General features: G+C 35.1%; 1 protein-coding gene and 1 long non-coding RNA gene across 12 annotated transcripts in view; one reads left to right on the plus strand and one right to left on the minus strand.

Annotated features, from left to right (window-relative positions):
• Positions 1-17,460, minus strand: part of LOC139320575 (uncharacterized) — a 53,845-nt gene that overhangs the window by 21,318 nt on the left and 15,067 nt on the right. For all 3 annotated transcript variants that reach the window (XR_011600702.1, XR_011600703.1, XR_011600701.1), the window contains exon 2: positions 8,625-8,684. This is a non-coding gene — a long non-coding RNA (uncharacterized lncRNA). The remainder of the gene's footprint in view (positions 1-8,624; positions 8,685-17,460) is intronic.
• On the plus strand, positions 299-15,995 carry LOC139320574 (tripartite motif-containing protein 59-like). 9 transcript variants are annotated; one of them, XM_070948945.1, is made up of 9 exons: positions 299-1,062; positions 3,122-3,208; positions 4,550-4,783; positions 7,300-7,322; positions 8,261-8,406; positions 8,640-8,728; positions 8,812-8,910; positions 11,959-12,066; positions 15,771-15,995. In XM_070948945.1, exons 1-9 carry the CDS (start codon positions 490-492, stop codon positions 15,777-15,779), a joined length of 1,368 nt encoding a protein of 455 aa, XP_070805046.1. In that variant the 5' UTR covers positions 299-489; the 3' UTR covers positions 15,780-15,995. The 9 variants fall into 9 exon arrangements, 7 of the variants coding, with proteins under 7 accessions (XP_070805046.1, XP_070805047.1, XP_070805049.1 ...); XM_070948946.1 differs by having other exon boundaries at positions 8,655-8,728; XM_070948948.1 differs by lacking the exon at positions 11,959-12,066.

Below are 17,460 nucleotides of genomic sequence, written 5' to 3' on the forward strand. Positions count from 1 at the left end.
TTACCGTAATACTTCATGAGGAACGTAGTTTTTTGAGTCTCAAAATGTAATCGACCCGTTTTCATAGACGCTAGGAAAAACAGAGATCGCTCAAGCTACCGTATATACCCCAGGACGAACTATTTCTTTTCGACTTCTTTCTGCCTTCCGTTCGGAAAACAGGAAAGCCTGCAAGTTCATTGGCGGAGAATACTGCCAATCTGAATTAATTATCCGTTGGAATAATATTAAGAGGCGGGGAGAAAGGAGTTTGAACGCTAACGGTTTCATTTTCTTCTTAATTGGCTCTTTACTGGGATAAGGGGGTGGGACGTGGTCTGAGAATGGTAGTTCTCAGTAAATGACAAATAGAGGAAAGCTGGGCGTTTGTTTATTGGCAGAAGCTTGAGTAGAGTTGGGGGAAAGTCCTTCTTTCTTGGAAGGACTGTTTAGAACACCAAACGTCCATCTCGACTCTCATTTGGTGAGACTCTGGCAACGCATGTGCAAATGGAGGCCAGCCTGACGTGTGCGGTATGTCTGTCGCTCTTCGAGGATCCGGTCACGCTGCCCGTCTGCTCTCACAACTTCTGCCGCCATTGCGTCGTCGAGTATCTCAGTCAAGCTGCAAGCGTCGCATTGCCCTCTTCCTCTTCCTCGAGGCCCTCTTCTCGAAGCCGTGACTCGCTCCAGCAGAGCCCTCGGGCTCCCGGCCGCCCATCACGGGACGGAGGCTCGATTATTCTGTCATGCCCGCTGTGCCGCAAACTCTGCTCGCTTCCTTCCGATCGCGGGGCCTCTGCATTACCTGTCAACACCACGCTAGCCGAGGTGGTGAAACTGTTCAGGGCTGCTAGCCCGGCGACGAAACCTAGCCTGGAAGCGATAGCGGAGGTGGACTCGTCAGCTCTCGTCCCTCAACTGGCTGCCCTGGGCGGGATCTGCAAGAAACACCCGGGGCGACTTTTGCAGCTTTACTGCCGGATGTGCCGCTCTGGAGGCTGCGGGCAATGCGTATCAGAAGACCATCGCGGCGTCTTCCATTCAGTCAACCTCATCGACACGGTGTATCAGGAGGAAAAAGTACGCGCTTATCTGTGGAGTGGAGGGAAGGGAAGGGAGCGACCCTGGAAAAGTGACGTGGGCCTCCCAAGAGAGACTAACATATACGCAGTTGTAGGAGTGTCTATGATGCTTTCCAGAAGTGTTAAAAAGGCCTCTCTTAAGGCCCAACCCATTTGAAGACAATCAGATACAAGGAAAACTAATAAAAGAGAATAGAGTTCTCTGTGATCCTAGGACACACTTCACACATAAATCAATACAAGCTGTTGAGAAGTAGATGAAACTTTTACAAACACAAATCCAATACTATAAGAAAACATTCTAGAATAAGAAGATAGGGTTTTGTAGCAAATTTTTTTAGTACTACAGGTATCCTCCACTTAGAACCATTTGTTTAACAACTGTTCAAAGTTACAGTGGCACTGAAATAAATGATTTATGACTGATCCTTGCCCTTAACCATTGCAGTGGTCACATGATCAAAATTAGGACACTGGCAACGGGCATGTATGTATGATGGTTGCAGTATCCTGTGATTGTGTTATCAACCTCTGCTGGCTTCCAAAAAATCTGGGGAGGAAGCTAGATTCACTTAACTACTGCAATGATTTGCTTAATAACTATGGCAAAAGAGGTCATAAAATGAGGCACAATTCACTTAACTGCCTTAGCAGCAGAAATTTTGGTCCCAATTGTGGTCGTAAGTCAAAGACTATATGTAATCTGTTCACAGTTTGATTTAGTGTATTAGAATGTAATATGTACATAATTACATAAATGGTGTATATAAAATATATACAGCAAAATGCTTGTGCAAATATAGCAGTAACTTAATTTGAGATAATCCAGCTATTCAATCATCATAGTTAAATTTTATACAAAGATAGGAATACCTAAAAGGTATGGACCAGCAGATCTTAAGCATGGATGGATGGGTAGGTAGATGGGTAGATAGATAACATTGAGAGCATGATAGATCCATATATTTATTTTATTTATTGGAATTTGTCAAATAAATGAGAAGAATAAGAATAAAAATATAATGACAGGGACGATAGGCATGTTAGTGCACTTATGCACGCCCCCTCTACTGACCGCTTAATATAAGGATATTACTTTTCAGGTAAATTGTTTAGTTGCTCCTAGAAGTGTGTGACATTTATCACTGCTGATGAATTACTGGTGTGCAGTGGAAGAGCAAAAACTAAGCAGCAAACTATCAAACTGGGAAGTGTAAAATTTAAACAAAATTCTCTGCATATATCATTTACTAATGTAAATACTAATAAGTCTTGTTTGATTGCCATCTTGGCCATTGTTTTTGTTATGTATTTTAGCCCATCTTTCTATTATACTAAATAGAAAGATACTACTAATAATGATACTATACTACGTATCATTTGCAGCACTAAAAATGCATAGTATAAGAAAAGCGCTGGTTTGGTGAAGTGGTTAAGGTATGGTATACATACTAGCTCTGCCTTAGGCTCGAAGCTAGCTGCATGGCCTTGAGCAAGTTACTCTTTCTCAGCCTTAGCAATCGAGCAATGGCAAACCACATTTGAACCACATTTCCAAGAAAGCTTCATGGACTTACTGACTGAAAGGCACCAAATAAATAAGCAAAAGAAAATTGGAATAAAATGTAAATAACGAGTTTATTAATTTGCGCTCTCCCCTTTTTCTTATTAGTTTTTCTTATTAGAACTTATTAGTTCTTATTTACTTTTACCAAACCTGTTGATCTCAGTGGAATATAAATCTGATTGAGGACCTTAATTAAAATTGTAACTTGTAAGCCAAATTCTAAGAAAAAAACAGTAAAATTAATAAAATTAGGAAATGGACTCCTATTTCTGAATATATTTTTGGAAATCTAAACCAGGCATCTTTCTATATGAATCTTTCTATATTAGCTAAACAACATAATACTAACATTAAAACTGGAAAACATTTTTGCTGATATTTTTTTAGTTTAAGCAAAATTATTCAAAATGTTTGAAAATTAGAAATGATGTTTAAATAAAGTATTGTGCATCTCAAATTTGTTTAACTTTTTAAACTACTTTTTTTACAGCTAGCCTTCTTTAGTAACCTGAAGAAAATAAGAGAATTGCAATTGAAAATGATGAATGAAATCTCAGTATCTCCAAAGGATGAAAAGGTAAACTGAATTAACAAGTTGAGAATCAACTGAGAAAAATATTTTACTAAATGAATTATGTTTGTACATATATACAGTGAAAATACTATTTTTTCTCAATTCTGTTCTAAGCATAAATGGTATACAGATAGTCCTCGACTTACAATGGTTCATTTAGTGACCTTTCAGAGTTACAATGTCACTGAAAAAAGTGACTTATGACCATTTTTCACATGATACTGATAAACTTTTTGATCCTTTTGTTTCTGTTGGAATTGAAAACAGTCAGAAGCTTTTCTGAATATATGTGTTTTTCCTTTCCTTTTAAAAAAATATGACATAGATTGGGAGGTTTTCTTTTAAAAGAAATAAAAGCTGCTTCCCATGTTAGTTTTTTTCTAATATAGCCAATAATAATCTAATACTGAAACATAACTAATTAACTATTGTTAATTAATTAAATGCACTAAGCAATAGTTAAAACTATTGCTTAGCACATTGTAAGCCGCCCTGAGTCTCCGGAGAAGGGCGGCATATAAATCAAATTAAAAAATTTAAAAAAATTACTTTTTTTTTCAAGTATGCAAACACTTTTTGGTTGGGATTAAAATTCCAGGAAAAGTAACCCAAACTAACTTTTCCAGACTTTGAATTGAAATAACTGGAAAACCTCTATCAGTGATCTTATTTATTGGTAATTCAGAAAGGTGGGCACAGTAATGTTTGAACAAACTAAAATGGGTGTAAAAACATAGTAACTTCAATAGAGTGCTTACAGCATTTAATTTTGGTCATAGTTGCAACCTAGTGACAGAATAAAGTAGGAAAACCTCTCAAAACCTCTGAAGGATCTGAAATGTTCCAGCTTTTGGCACATTTTGCATATTTTAGTTAGGTAGAGGTGAGTGCTGAGAGCCTTGCATAGAATTAAAGCACATGATTTACCTTTTAAAAATCTGGCATAGCCCTTTTGAATAGTGATAGTGGAGTAGGGGATAATGTTCAAATTAAAACATCTTAAATATCTGCAAATTTATGTTTATAGTTTATAAACTATAGTTTATCAGTTGGTCTCTTGTGATCCTCTTCTCCTAGGCTGGTTTCAAAAAGAAATTGCAATCCCAAAGTCAAAATAGATTGCCCACCTCAGACATGCAGACTTAACATTTTTGGGGTTTGTTTTTTTTAAGTCAGTTGCCAGAAGTCAGCACTGACTTAAAAGCATCACATGCATATATGTGCGCGCGTAAACTCACACACACACAATTCTAGTGCTTTGAACTGCTTTCTGGTATTTTGACTTCTGCATGGATAGGAGCATTTCAGTGCTCATACATTTTGTTTTTGTCACTGTTACTGTAGGCCCTAATGCAGAATGAAGAGGAATTGATTAAAATTGAATTTGAAAAACTCTATAATGCTTTGGAAACCAGAAAGAAGGAGTTGCTTAAAAACCTTGAAAGCCAGAAGAAAAGAAAAGAGAAAGAGCATCTTATATGGAAGAATATGAAAGAAGCTCACCGAAAAACAATTGAAAATATTCTGATTGACTGTGAAAACCTTTTAGATGAATGTGATCCACAGCATTTCTTAGAGGTAAACACAGTTAGTTTTGGATTTGCTATAAAGTGATTTGTTTTTTGTCCATATTGTTTAAAACAGTAATTAATGTATTTTAAATATGATTTTGGGTGTGTGCTAAACAGTAGCTAAATTATTTTATATTTTCTACTTGGATGTACACGGGGGCAATCCCAATAAAAGTGTCTTTTATTTTCTGCATGCATGCTCAGACAATTTCAGTAGATTATCTAAGCAGTTGAGCCATAATCTTTCAAGATGCCAACTCAGTGTTTAGTGGATTCAGAGGTGTCTTCATAAAGCACAACTAAATATGTATTCTGAGAGAAATGGGGGGCATTCAGAAGGATGTGTTCTATATGTACATGACTTCTACTACTGCAAGACAGACTGACATTGATTATTCATCTTGAAACATCTCCTTTCCTTTCAAGATGCACCAAGACAAATTCCTTGTGTGTCCAATCACACTTGGCCAATAAAAAATTCTGTTCTATTCTATTCTAAGATATCCAAACAGACTAATTTTATTAAAATCGGTGTAGAAAACAATGCATAGAATATTAGACTTATCAAACAATAAAATATAGCTAATAAAACAAAGCAAAACTAAATATCAAAAAATTGATTCCAAATAAATCTTAATGGAAAGTAAGAAATGAGTTAAACTGAAAAGCAACATAAAATGACACAGAATGAAAATAATTTTCCATGATTTAAAAGGTCCAAACTAATTTTTTAGCTCTGAATCAAATGTGCAACATAGTTTCTGTTAGTTGGAGGAGTGATTGGGCATTGAATACTCAGACATGCAGACTTACATGACAGTATACAGACTTTTGGATGGTAGAATTACCATATTTTCCGGTGTATAAAACGACTGGGCGTATAAGACGACCCCCGAATTTTCCTGTTAAAATATAGGGTTTGGGCTATACTCGCTGTATAAGACTACCCCTCTTCCAACGCACACCAAATAAAAATTAAAAAACATCAACTGGCTCACCCACAATGTAAAAGCAGCTGTGCTAGACCCAAAATGGCCCCTGCAACAAGCAGGAACCTCACACAGCCACAAAAAGCTCAAAAAAAAAAAACAACTTTCACACTTTACACACACACAACACAACACAACTGGCTCACCCACAATGTAAAAGCAGCTGTGCTAGACCCAAAATGGCCCCTGCAACAAGCAGGAACCTCACACAGCCACAAAAAGCCCAAAAAAACAACTTTCACACTTTACACACACAGCACAACACAACTGGCTCATCCACAATGTAAAAGCAGCTGTGCTAGACCCAAAATGGCTCCTGCAACAAGCAGGAACCTCACACAGCCACAAAAAGCCCCAAAAAACAACTTTCACACTTTACACACACACACAACACAACACAACTGGCTCACCCACAATGTAAAAGCAGCTGTGCTAGACCCAAAATGGCCCCTGCAACAAGCAGGAACCTCACACAGCCACAAAAAGCCCCAAAAAACAACTTTCACACTTTACACAAACAAAATTCCATATACAGCTTTGTGAGATTTTGTGTGTTTGTGTAGTTAGAGTGAAACACTACAAAAACACACTAAATCTCAGAAAGCTGCACAAATATTATATTATTTATTTTTATTTTTATTTTTATATGAAAGCTAAATTTAAAACTTCCTAAACTTTAAATGGCTAGGTCTAAAAAAGAACAACTAAAAAAAACCCCAATTAACTATTTTTTTTAAAGATCCCAAAGGGGAAAAAAACTTACCTAATAGAACAGGGGTCTCCAATCTTGGCAACTTTAAGACTTGTAGACTTCAACTCCCAGAATAACTCAGCCAGCTTTGTTTTTCTGGCTGAGGAATTCTGGGAGTTGAAGTCCACAACTCCCTGCCTGCTTGATTGCAGGCAGGGAGTTGCTTGCTGATGGAATGGATTCAGGCAAGCAAAGCAAGGCAAGCGTTGCGACTAGCAGCTAAGGTAAGCAAGCTGGAGGGGGAAAACTCTTTTCCTTCTACATGGCTCTGGCGATCCCAGCTGAGTTGCCTGATTAGCAGATCATCAGAGCTTGGATCACCACAGCCATGTGAAAGGAAAAAAGTTTTTCCTTCTACATGGCTCTGGCGATCCCAGCTGAGTTGCCTGATTAGCAGGCAACTCAACTGGGATCGTCAGAGCTTGGATCGCAAGAGCCATTTAAGGCTCGTCAGAGTCTTTTGGGCTGGTCTGCCTGGTTACAGGAGAACGACACCCGGCGTATAAGATGACCCCCGACTTTTGAGAAGATTTTCATGTGTTAAAAAGTTGTCTTATACGCCGGAAAATACGGTAGAAACAAAATATTTGAGATTTCATTGAATAGATTCCCAAAATGCCTTCATTTCAAGCAGTATATCAGATGTTCAGTTTTTTTCTTGATTTTACATGTTGAAACAATCAGTATAGTCTATACTATTGGTTAATTATCTAATTTCTGAAAAATATTGTGATAATATGGTGGGTTGTAATGAACTTAATTTTCATTTTTCTTAATTCACAGGTTGCATGCAATTTGAACCAAAGGTAAGTTAAAGTTGATTAAGCTCGTTAGTTAATTGTAAAATCTTGAAAATATTTTTAAGTGTGAAAGGTACTTTATGCATAAAGCTAATTGTATGTAATTACTTTCAATAGAAGAAAATGATTTTGTTGCTTTTTTAAAAAATCACCAGATACTTTACTATTTAATTTTCCTTATCAGATTTTTATGTGCTGATTTGTGTAAAAATTTCTGACTATATTAAGTGAAACATCTAAGGAAAATTATGCTTATCGAGTTCAAGTAGAACAGTGATAAGTTCAATATTGGAACTTACTGTTTTGAGGCAAGTAAAAGTGTAACCTTTTGTCTTAAGTATATTTTCATAGACAAATATTAAGGGATTTTGAATTTTTATTCTGAAAAAAGTCACATAATAAGCTTCCTTAACTGGTCAAATTCTGATTATGATTTATGTTCTTAAGTCAAGAAATCTTTCTTACGGGAAATGTTAATATTAGCTACATAGTTAATCAATATGGTTTAAAATTAGATTGGTACAGTTACCAATCAGGTAGACAAATCCCTGTTCACAATGTAAAAAATAAGTAATTTTATGAATTTTTTTTGATGATCACAAACCTACTTAGTTCTTATCTTCTTTCAATAATTTCTCCTCATTTGGTTGTCTGGGTTTTATTTTTCCTATTCCTTGAGCTATTTGTAAATTCCAGGATTTTTTTATTAGTTTTCGACCAATGTTTTTTTCTGACAGTAACTCCATAAAAATCAAGTTGTTTTTCACTTAGTTATTTTATTTCATTTAGATCAGTTGTGCTTGACACAAATAAGTTTCTTTAATTAAATGTTTCATTTGTATTGTGTTCTACATTTATAGATGTTTTTTATATACTACTGCTCATTTTTTTTAAAAAATCAGCAAGAGGGAATCCCATATAATTATATTTTTATTATTGTACAGAATGAAGACTCAACTTGAGCTGATGCAGATGGCATCTGGTCATGAAGATCAGACAGAATGCAAACAAATACAGCTAGATATCAAATCTATAGTTAAGGATATTTCAGCCTTGACTATCACTGAAGTTAGTTTGGATATTCCAAAAGGTAGGATGATACAGCTGTTGAAATGATTCATACTTATTTTAAAAGCTTTTCTTTATATAAATAGGGAACTTTTTCCTTTGTAGTTATGTTTCATTTGCTCCACTAATTGTAAACATGGAAGTTATGGCTAAAACTATTTCACTGTATTTAATATAGTCTATATAAAATACATTTAATATAGTCATCAGTATATAAGACAATGCACTTTTCTCTCTTACCTTTCATCTTAAAAGCTGACATTCCTTCAGGAAATAGTGAACTTTCTACATCTGCAAGTCCTGAAAATAAATGGGAAGATAAAATTGAACAAGATAAGTTCCATGTAAGTTACCATATGTAGTAGATGGTAATAGATGTTTCAGTTGGACTATCAAAACATTTTTTAATTTAAATATCTTTTTTTAGCCAGTGCCAGGAAAAGATGTTTTGGAAAATGGTAAGAATATTCCAACTCAGTATATGTCATTGTCAGCAACTACTAAATTTCAAAACATGAGTCATGAGGTAAGATTACATGTTTAGTCTTAATGCCTTTAGCACATTTGTTTATTTGTGTCAGAAGCATCACAATTAAAATAAGCATACTATACAACATAACATTTAAAATATAAAAGATTAAAATATGTACAAATTAAACAAATCTCACCTAGAAACTAGCAATACTAATTATGTTCTGTCGTGCTGCCATGAACTTCTCAAGTGTACACTGATCAGGACAAAAAGGGCAGGTATACATATGTGTTATTCTCTACATGTCACCCAGAGTTGCAAAAGTCAGAAAGCACCCGATAGCCCCATTTATTCAGCGGGTCTCTGGATCTTGTTCCCATGGACATTCTATTCAACAATTTCCATACTTTCCAGCTTTCATCAGACCCAGCTCCTCCATTGGTTCCATCCAGATTGGTTTTTTGTTGCTTTCCATAAGTCCATTCCGCTTTCAAATTCTTCGAAGTCTTTTGTTGACCTAAGAAAGTTTTTTCTGGATTTTACTCTCTCATGAACTGGTTGTAGGACATAGAGAGGGTGTTGTCTAGATATAGAAGATTTAAGCCTCTCTCTGTATGCTGCTGCTTCTCTGCAAACAGTAGGCGGGTCAGTGTTGGCTAGATCTTATCTAGAGGGTAGTTTTCAGGCATCAGGTAATAATTCTGCTAGCTTTATTCAGAGCAACATCTACTTTCCCAATGTGTGCTGATTTATACCAAGTAACAAAGAACCAGAGGTATTGTCTTAAGGAACCTTGGTAGATAGAGCTCATTAATTTCCTAAGGATGTTGTTTCATCCACTGACCTTCAGTTTAGTATTGGTTCAGTGCTGCTTATATGATAGGGCCCTATCTAGAGTGACCCCTAAATATACAGGGCTGTAGCAATTCTCCAATAACTTCCTATTCCATATAATATGCAGCTTCCTAGCAGCCTACTTATTTCCAAGATGGAAGGCACATATCTGAGTTTTTGCTGGATTTGGTCTTAACTGGTTATCACAATAGTATTGATCCAGCTCTACCAGGGTTTCAGTTAAACGGTGTTCAATCCCCTCAAATGTTTCTCCCTGTACAGCCATTGCCTGATCATTAGCATATAATTGTTAGTACTTTCAGGGAGTGGTTGATCATTTGTATAAATATTAAAAAGAATTGGAGCCAATACACTATCTTATGGTAAGCTGTTTCTTTGGTTCCTCCATCTACTTCGCCTTTCCCCTGGAACTCCACAAAAAATATACAGTTGTCAAGCAGATTCCTGATGATATTTATATTTAAAATCTTTAGTCATATCATGAACTTTTTCCTTCAGCTTCCTAAGATTGATGGTATCATATGTAGCTGTGAGATCTATGAATGTAACATTGCCTTTTTGGAATCCATCTTTGATATAGCGGGTTAAATTCAGGATATGAGTGATGCAACTTTTTTTAGGGCAAAATCCAGCCTGCTGTGGTATGAGAAAGTATTCTACAGCTACAGTAAGGCGATTTTGTATCATTCTTTCAAAGATTTTGTAGGTATGGCACGAGAGAAGTTGGACTGTAGTTCTTAGGGTTATTGGCCTCTTTCCCTAGTTTTAAAACTGCTACAACTGTAACCTTTTGCCAGACACTAGGAATCTTATATTGTTCCAAGCATTCAATTAAACATTTCTAGTAGCCACTGTTTTGCTTTTGGCCCCAATTGCTCTATCTGTTCAATAAGGATGTCATCCAAACTAGCAGCTTTCTCTTAGTTCTTCCATAATAAAGGGGGACAATAAGTTAGTCGTTTCATCTTCTTCATTTCTATTGATCTTGATCTTCTGTTTTGGTGGCCTTTAATCTGGGTTGCCGTTCTTAAGAAGCCGACTGGCTATTCTGTCTGCAATCATGTTGGCATAATCTCTAGAGCAATTTGGGTCATTATTCAGGCGGCTCAACAATCTCCAAACTTTATGGCTACTTATGTGTATGTCCAGTTCCTCTATTGTTTTAATCCAGCTTCAGCTATAGAAGTAATTAACTGTTGGCCTGCATTCACTGTGTCCTCTGCCATAGAATCCACTTCAAAAAGAGAGAGATACTTCTGTGGTTTTTCGTTTGGAAACGAAAGGATGTTTGGAAGGATGGAAGGCTGCCTCAACCTTGATGGGACTTGAACTGTTGGCAGTCGGCTGTCAGCAGAATTAGCCTGCAATACTGCATTCTAACCACTGCACCACCATGGCTCTTTGGTTTGGTTTAGGTATTAATTGAATAACAGCACTGTCCAACAGTCTTTGAAATTTAGGCCAGTTGGCTTTTTTAAAGTTAAAGTTATACCTACATCTAAAGGGGATACTGTGAAGTTGAACTACAGCAGTAAACTGACACATAATTTGGCCAGTGCTGAGGATTTGGAATAGGTGGGCAAACTACTTTAACACATTGTTGGATTATACGATCACTCACAAATATCAAATCTGGGTTATATCTTCTGTGCCACTGTTAAATGAAGCTGGTAATTAGTTGTCAGGTAAAAGAGTCAGGTTATTCAAATCCACCCAGTGTATTACAGCCTCCCTGTTTCTTTCATCTTTTATACGAAGTACGTATACTGCCAATATTACTTGGATCGCATTTTTGGGGGAAAAAATTATGATTCACCCTATAATATAACCTTATTTTTCCTACTGTGCTATTTCTGGATATTTATTTAGTAATATCTAACTAAATTTAAGTACCGTAACATGTAACTTACTTAGTAATATAAAGAATCCATCAAGTCAGTTTTGACTCCTGTTGACTATGTGGGTACTCCATGTAGTTTTGGGGGGCAATAACACAAAATTGGTTTGGCATTGTTACCTTTCAGAATATTTTTTTCAACTTAGGATATAACCTACAGTAGAGATTTGGGATTTCCTGGTTTATTAACAATGTTCAGCATTGTTCATCTTTTTTAAGATCACCCAAAGTTGGTTCAGTCAGGTCTGCTACATTTTAGATAAATCTAAAATGCTGGTAGGAAATAATTATAAAACCAGCTAATCATTTTGGGAAATTTGCAATAAGTATGGTATCCTCTTCTATTTTAGGAGCTGCGTTATATACATTACATGAAACGTGAAGTACATTCAGATGAATTACATGCAGAGAATTTACATGAAAGAAATACATTGCCAAAATTTTGGTTTTCAAAAAAGGTAATTTCAGGAAATGGCTTGTTTTGCCTAGATGTTGAAACACATAATCAGAAGAAACAAAATTCGCAAATACTACGACGACAAAGCACCGATAAATGTAGTTTATCTAATTCCCTTGGTTTTACATTCAAAACACAACCCCCAAACTTCAATTTTTATAGCTCAAATACTAGTTGTAATGTATTAGACCCAAAAGGCACTCAAAATGACACCAAGAAAACTAACTTGTTGGAAAATACCAATAGATATCTTAAGACAGAAAAACCTTTGCCAACTCCTGTAGAAATGTATCCTTCTAAAACCCTGTTCTCATTTACTGCATGCCCAAATGTATCTGAGACAGCTATACAACCAAAAAAGACTTTAAAACCAGTCTCAACAGAAGTTATGGAGTATTTTTCAAATTTTGGTGCCAACTTGAAAGTGTCATCTACTTCATCTTTACAAAAACAAAAGTTAGTGTTGTCCACTTCCTTTCTGGAAAATCCTAAAAGCAAAGTTTGCAACCTGAGAAATATAAATGGGAAAATCTCTTCATCCTTCTCTACAAAAATTGCTGCTACTACTACTATTAGTACTAACACAGCCATCAATTTTAATCCAAATGTTACTGGAAAACATTTTTCCTCAGATTTATCTTCTGAAAGTAATTATTTTGAGACATCTAAACAGAACATTTCAAAGCAGTCACCAATACCTAGAAGTTTATTTTCAAATAATTGTACTTGGACAGGAAATACTCCATATATATATTGTGTCAAAAAAGCTTCCAGAAATAATTATGAGACTTTGATTTCTCCAGCAATGTCTTTCAATAAAACTCAATATGCTTATAATAAATCAGAAGTTAACTCAAAAGCTAAAATTTTATTTGAAAAAAAACCTGTTTCATCCAGAAAAAATGGACCTGTGTATCAAAAACAAAAGGCAATATGTCATTCGTCATTATTCTGCATGGGCACATGTCTAAAATCTCAAAATGATAATATTGTTTCTCAGCAAAATTTAGTCTGTGATTTATATGCAAGCAGCACTTCAGTTTCCACTGATCATAATGAAAATAATTTTTTAGAAAGTCATCCATTAGCTGTCCAAGAATATAGATCTCCTTCAATACTTAATGAAACAAATTGCACAGCAAATTCAGATCCTGATGTTGAAGATGTAAATTAAGTGTCCACTGCTAGTGACCAAAGCACTCTATCAGAATATTTTTCTGTTTCTGAAGATATAACAACCCAGCTGGAAACTGAACATGTGTAAACAGAATGAAGCAGTTTACCAAGTATAAAAATACATATTAATTATAAAATTATAAAAATATATTAATTATAAAAATTAACATATTAATTTTCCTTCAGAGGAACATGATCAAATTAAATTTCTTTCCTGATGTTTTAGTAGAATCAGATACAATATTTTGAAGCATAGTGCCAGCATTTTTTTCTTATTACATGTAGAATATTAGCATTCTCATTCATAATAATCATTTGGGCAAATAGTTACAAGAATTTTTACTTATATATTTTGTAAAACTTATATAAAACACTAGGTCTGGTTTTGAATATGAATTCATCTTCAAAAAATCAATTATTTATAAAAGCAATAATGAACATTTTTCTTGTGAGTTGGCTTGAGTCATTTTTTTGTTTCTAGAGCTTGTGGCGTAATGTTACTTTCCTTGTGATTAAAGTCCAAGGTAAATCAACATTAAACCTCATGTCCATTTCCAGTACAGGAAATCATGTTTCATAGTAATGGATTGAACTTTCAAAGCCACTTACAATAGCATTTACATTTGTTTCCCATTCCAAGAAACCATGGTCTCTAAAGCTGGAATATATGCATATAATGTAAAACAATATAACACTTTAATTTTTATTTTGTATCTGTTTCTACCATAGAAAGATCTTCCTTTAATAATTATTTAATAATTCTCTATTTAATAATTATGTATTTAGATTTTTTATTTATCTGCAAATATAGCTTCCTAATACAATATGGGAACTTTTTTTTTTTTTAATATATGCCGCCCTTCTCCGGAGACTCAGGGCGGCTTACAATGCGTTAAGCAATAGCCTTCATACTTTTGTATATTTTATACAAAGTCAGCTTATTGCCCCCACAACCCGGGTCCTCATTTTACCCACCTTAGAAAGGATGGAAGGCTGAGTCGACCTTGAGCCTGGTGAGAATTGAACTCGCAGTAATTGCAGGCAGCTGGATGTTAAATGCTACTTAGTAGAAGGCATTAGCCTCCTACACTACTCAGGCTCCTTGTTAATAGAATTCTGCTAAAATCTGTTGTAATTAATAATCTATCTTGGACAGCTGCAGAAATAATATACCCAGAACATGAGATAATAGTTCAATTAATTTAGAAGATAAGGTACTAAAATAAATTGCTTTATATACAGTATCCCATAATGTATTCCCTATGTCATGTTGACCACATTAATACCATATGGAAAAAGTACTTAATTTTACAAAATAAATTCTAAAACTTGAATATCACTAGTATATTCTATAATTTTTAAAAAATGCATGTCTTTCAGGAACAAATGTACCCTTTTATCAAGGCATTAATTGTAAACAATAAGATTGTAAATTCTGTTTTCTCCCTCCATGTTTTTGTATCTTTGGCACTGATCTCCCAAATTGGTTACAGGGCAACATTCTGAAATTTTCTTTTCAATCAGCTAATTTTGATACAATTGGCTACATTACAGTATTTAAAACATCCCAAACATACAAACCATTCCTCGTTTTGAGGCCCTTGCTTATTTTGATTCTGTTACGTGTGATCTTTTATGTATTAATTTGCACTGAAGAGAGTTAAGAATTGCTTCCAAATAAACCTGTTTTAAGACTGTACTGCTAAGAGACATAGCTGGTATTCCACTTGTCTCTCTTGTGTATTCATTCTAGCTCAGAGGCCGTTCTTTGAAAATTACACTGCTTAATCATATTTAATTCTTTTGTAAGGGTCAATGAATACATTACCTGCTCTTTTCCTCAAACTGCATCCTTAGAAGTCATATTCTGGAGTAATCGGCGTGTCATAAGAAACAGTTAGTAGGTAGTAATAATGGGTAGAGCAGGATGATGCTAAATAAAGCTGACATTCTTATGTGCCCATAATTTTGTTTGTTGTTTGCTATAGCACCAAACTGACATTGGTTGATCTTTAAAAAAGTAACGTAATTTGGATCTGTTTGGTATTAAGATGGAAGACAGCCAAAATATTCCAGAGCTGTATACTGGGAAGGAAAAGCATACTTATTTTCATATAAGTGCTAAGAGAGAAGGAAAAACGTATATGTCCATGTAGTCACAAGGAGTCAAACTTGACTTGAAGGACTAAAAATCCTTCTGAGACTGCATTTTTTCTTTTATGTGTTACAATGATTAAGCAAGTATTTTAAGGAATAATGTTCCAGCCTGTTATGCAATTGAACCCAGTATTTTTCAGCGTGATGTTTTTTCAGATATTTTTGCACTGTATAGTATTTAGTAAATTTAGTATTCCACGTTGTTCTCTAAAATTGAAAATCAAAAACATATTTTCAAAACTCAGTTGATTCCACAGGATTTAGAAATCCAGTGTACTATGGTAACTTTAAAACTAAAAAGAGCCAAAAATGGGAAGAGGGGACAATATAGATTATCCAAAAATCAATTACTAAGCTTATTCCTTCCTATAGATTCATTGAAGTACAGTGCAACATGATTTTGTATTTGGAAACGAAGCGGCTGGACAAAAGACAGAAGCATTTTTATTTTCAAACCATTTCACAGTTGACATCCAGAAGAACAAAGTAAGCAGAATGCAAAAGCAACAGAAATGGGTGGGAACTTTGCTGTTGGTCCTCCTCACGCAAGAAGGTGGGCAGCACTTAACTGAATGAATAATAAAATGTACAGATACAGTTGGCTAGATCTTATATTCCTTTCTGTCACAATACTCTTATTCAATGATGTACAGTTTATTTTTATGCTACCTTTTAGTTCCTTCAACAGTTAATTAGATTTACAAAAACAACAGTTACAAATAAAAATCAGTAAATAAACACTGGTAGATGATCAAAAAGTCACATTTACTACACTCTTCCAAGCAAAAATTTTAGTCATCCTGATCCCAATGCCCAAAAAACAACCCAAGTTTTTAAGTGCCTTTCTAAAAAGCCAAAAGGTTTGGGGCAACCATTCATTGAGGGGGGGGGGAGGAGATCATTCCAAAGGGCAGGCACCACAACTAAAGGTACACCTCGTAGGTCCCTTCAGATTATTGTGTTTCCTTGTAGGACATGTGGGCAGGCAGATAATATTGAAGAAAGGCAATCCTGTTAATAGCCTATCCACGGTAGACCTTTACAGGTAATAACATTCTGAATTGTATCTGGAAGTTTGTAAGAAGGCAGTGTAGGTGGTTAGTGGGGTTTATAGGTGTACTGAAGTATGCTAAACATATCCATGCCACTGCATCATGGACTATTTAAGACTTCAAGGTAGTCTTCAAGAGTAACCTCACATGAAGTATATTTCAATAGTGTAACTGAGAGGTAATAAGACGTGTGACAGAAAGCTGGGATTCCTGGTCTAAGAATGGACATAATTGGGCAAGATGAAATTGGGCAAAGATCATCTGGTTGTAGGTGCTATCTGCTCTTTGAAAAGAAACTGAATCCAGGAGAAGACACCACATTGCACACTGGATTTGAGCAGGATAATGTAACACCATTCATATCCAAAAATATTCACCAATCCCTGCTATCCTGATATACACGTGAAATAATTTTTGCCTACTACGGGTGATGTCCACTGATAATCCCAATTGAAAACAACCAGCTTTATTTTTGTTAAAGTTCTTTCATCCTTATTCATCAGTACAAAATCCATCAATTTATGCCTCAAAGGCAAACAAATACCTTTATACATTATAGTTTCATTTGAAATCTATAAATGAATAAATTACATTTGGCTTACCACTTGTGAGACTGACAGAATACCCTGTAATTATTTGTTGCCTTGTCATTCCTGATAAGAATTCAGATGATGTTATGAGGCACCACTGTAGTATGCTGCTTTTAAATTCCTGAACATATATTACACACTACGTCAAAAACAATTTCTATATAACCAATTTTTTTTGCAAGTACAGTCCAAAGTCTGTCCCTTCTAATTGTGGAAATGGGAATGTAGAAAAGATTTTGTATCCAAAATATACTTTCAAATCAACTATAAAGTACGGTACTTGAAAGAAAGATGGAAAGATTAAAAACATTTAAGTGGTCTTTATGGTGTATAGAAGGAAACCTATGAATGTTTCTGAGGTACAAGAATTTAGCAAGGAAAGAAAGAATAGGATAGAGAGACTTTTACCTGCCTATAGAA

This window comes from Pituophis catenifer, unplaced genomic scaffold (genome assembly GCF_029215685.1).
Source record: "Pituophis catenifer annectens isolate HBS135680 unplaced genomic scaffold, rPitCat1.0.hap2 SCAF_8, whole genome shotgun sequence".
Classification (NCBI taxonomy): Eukaryota; Metazoa; Chordata; class Lepidosauria; order Squamata; family Colubridae; genus Pituophis; species Pituophis catenifer.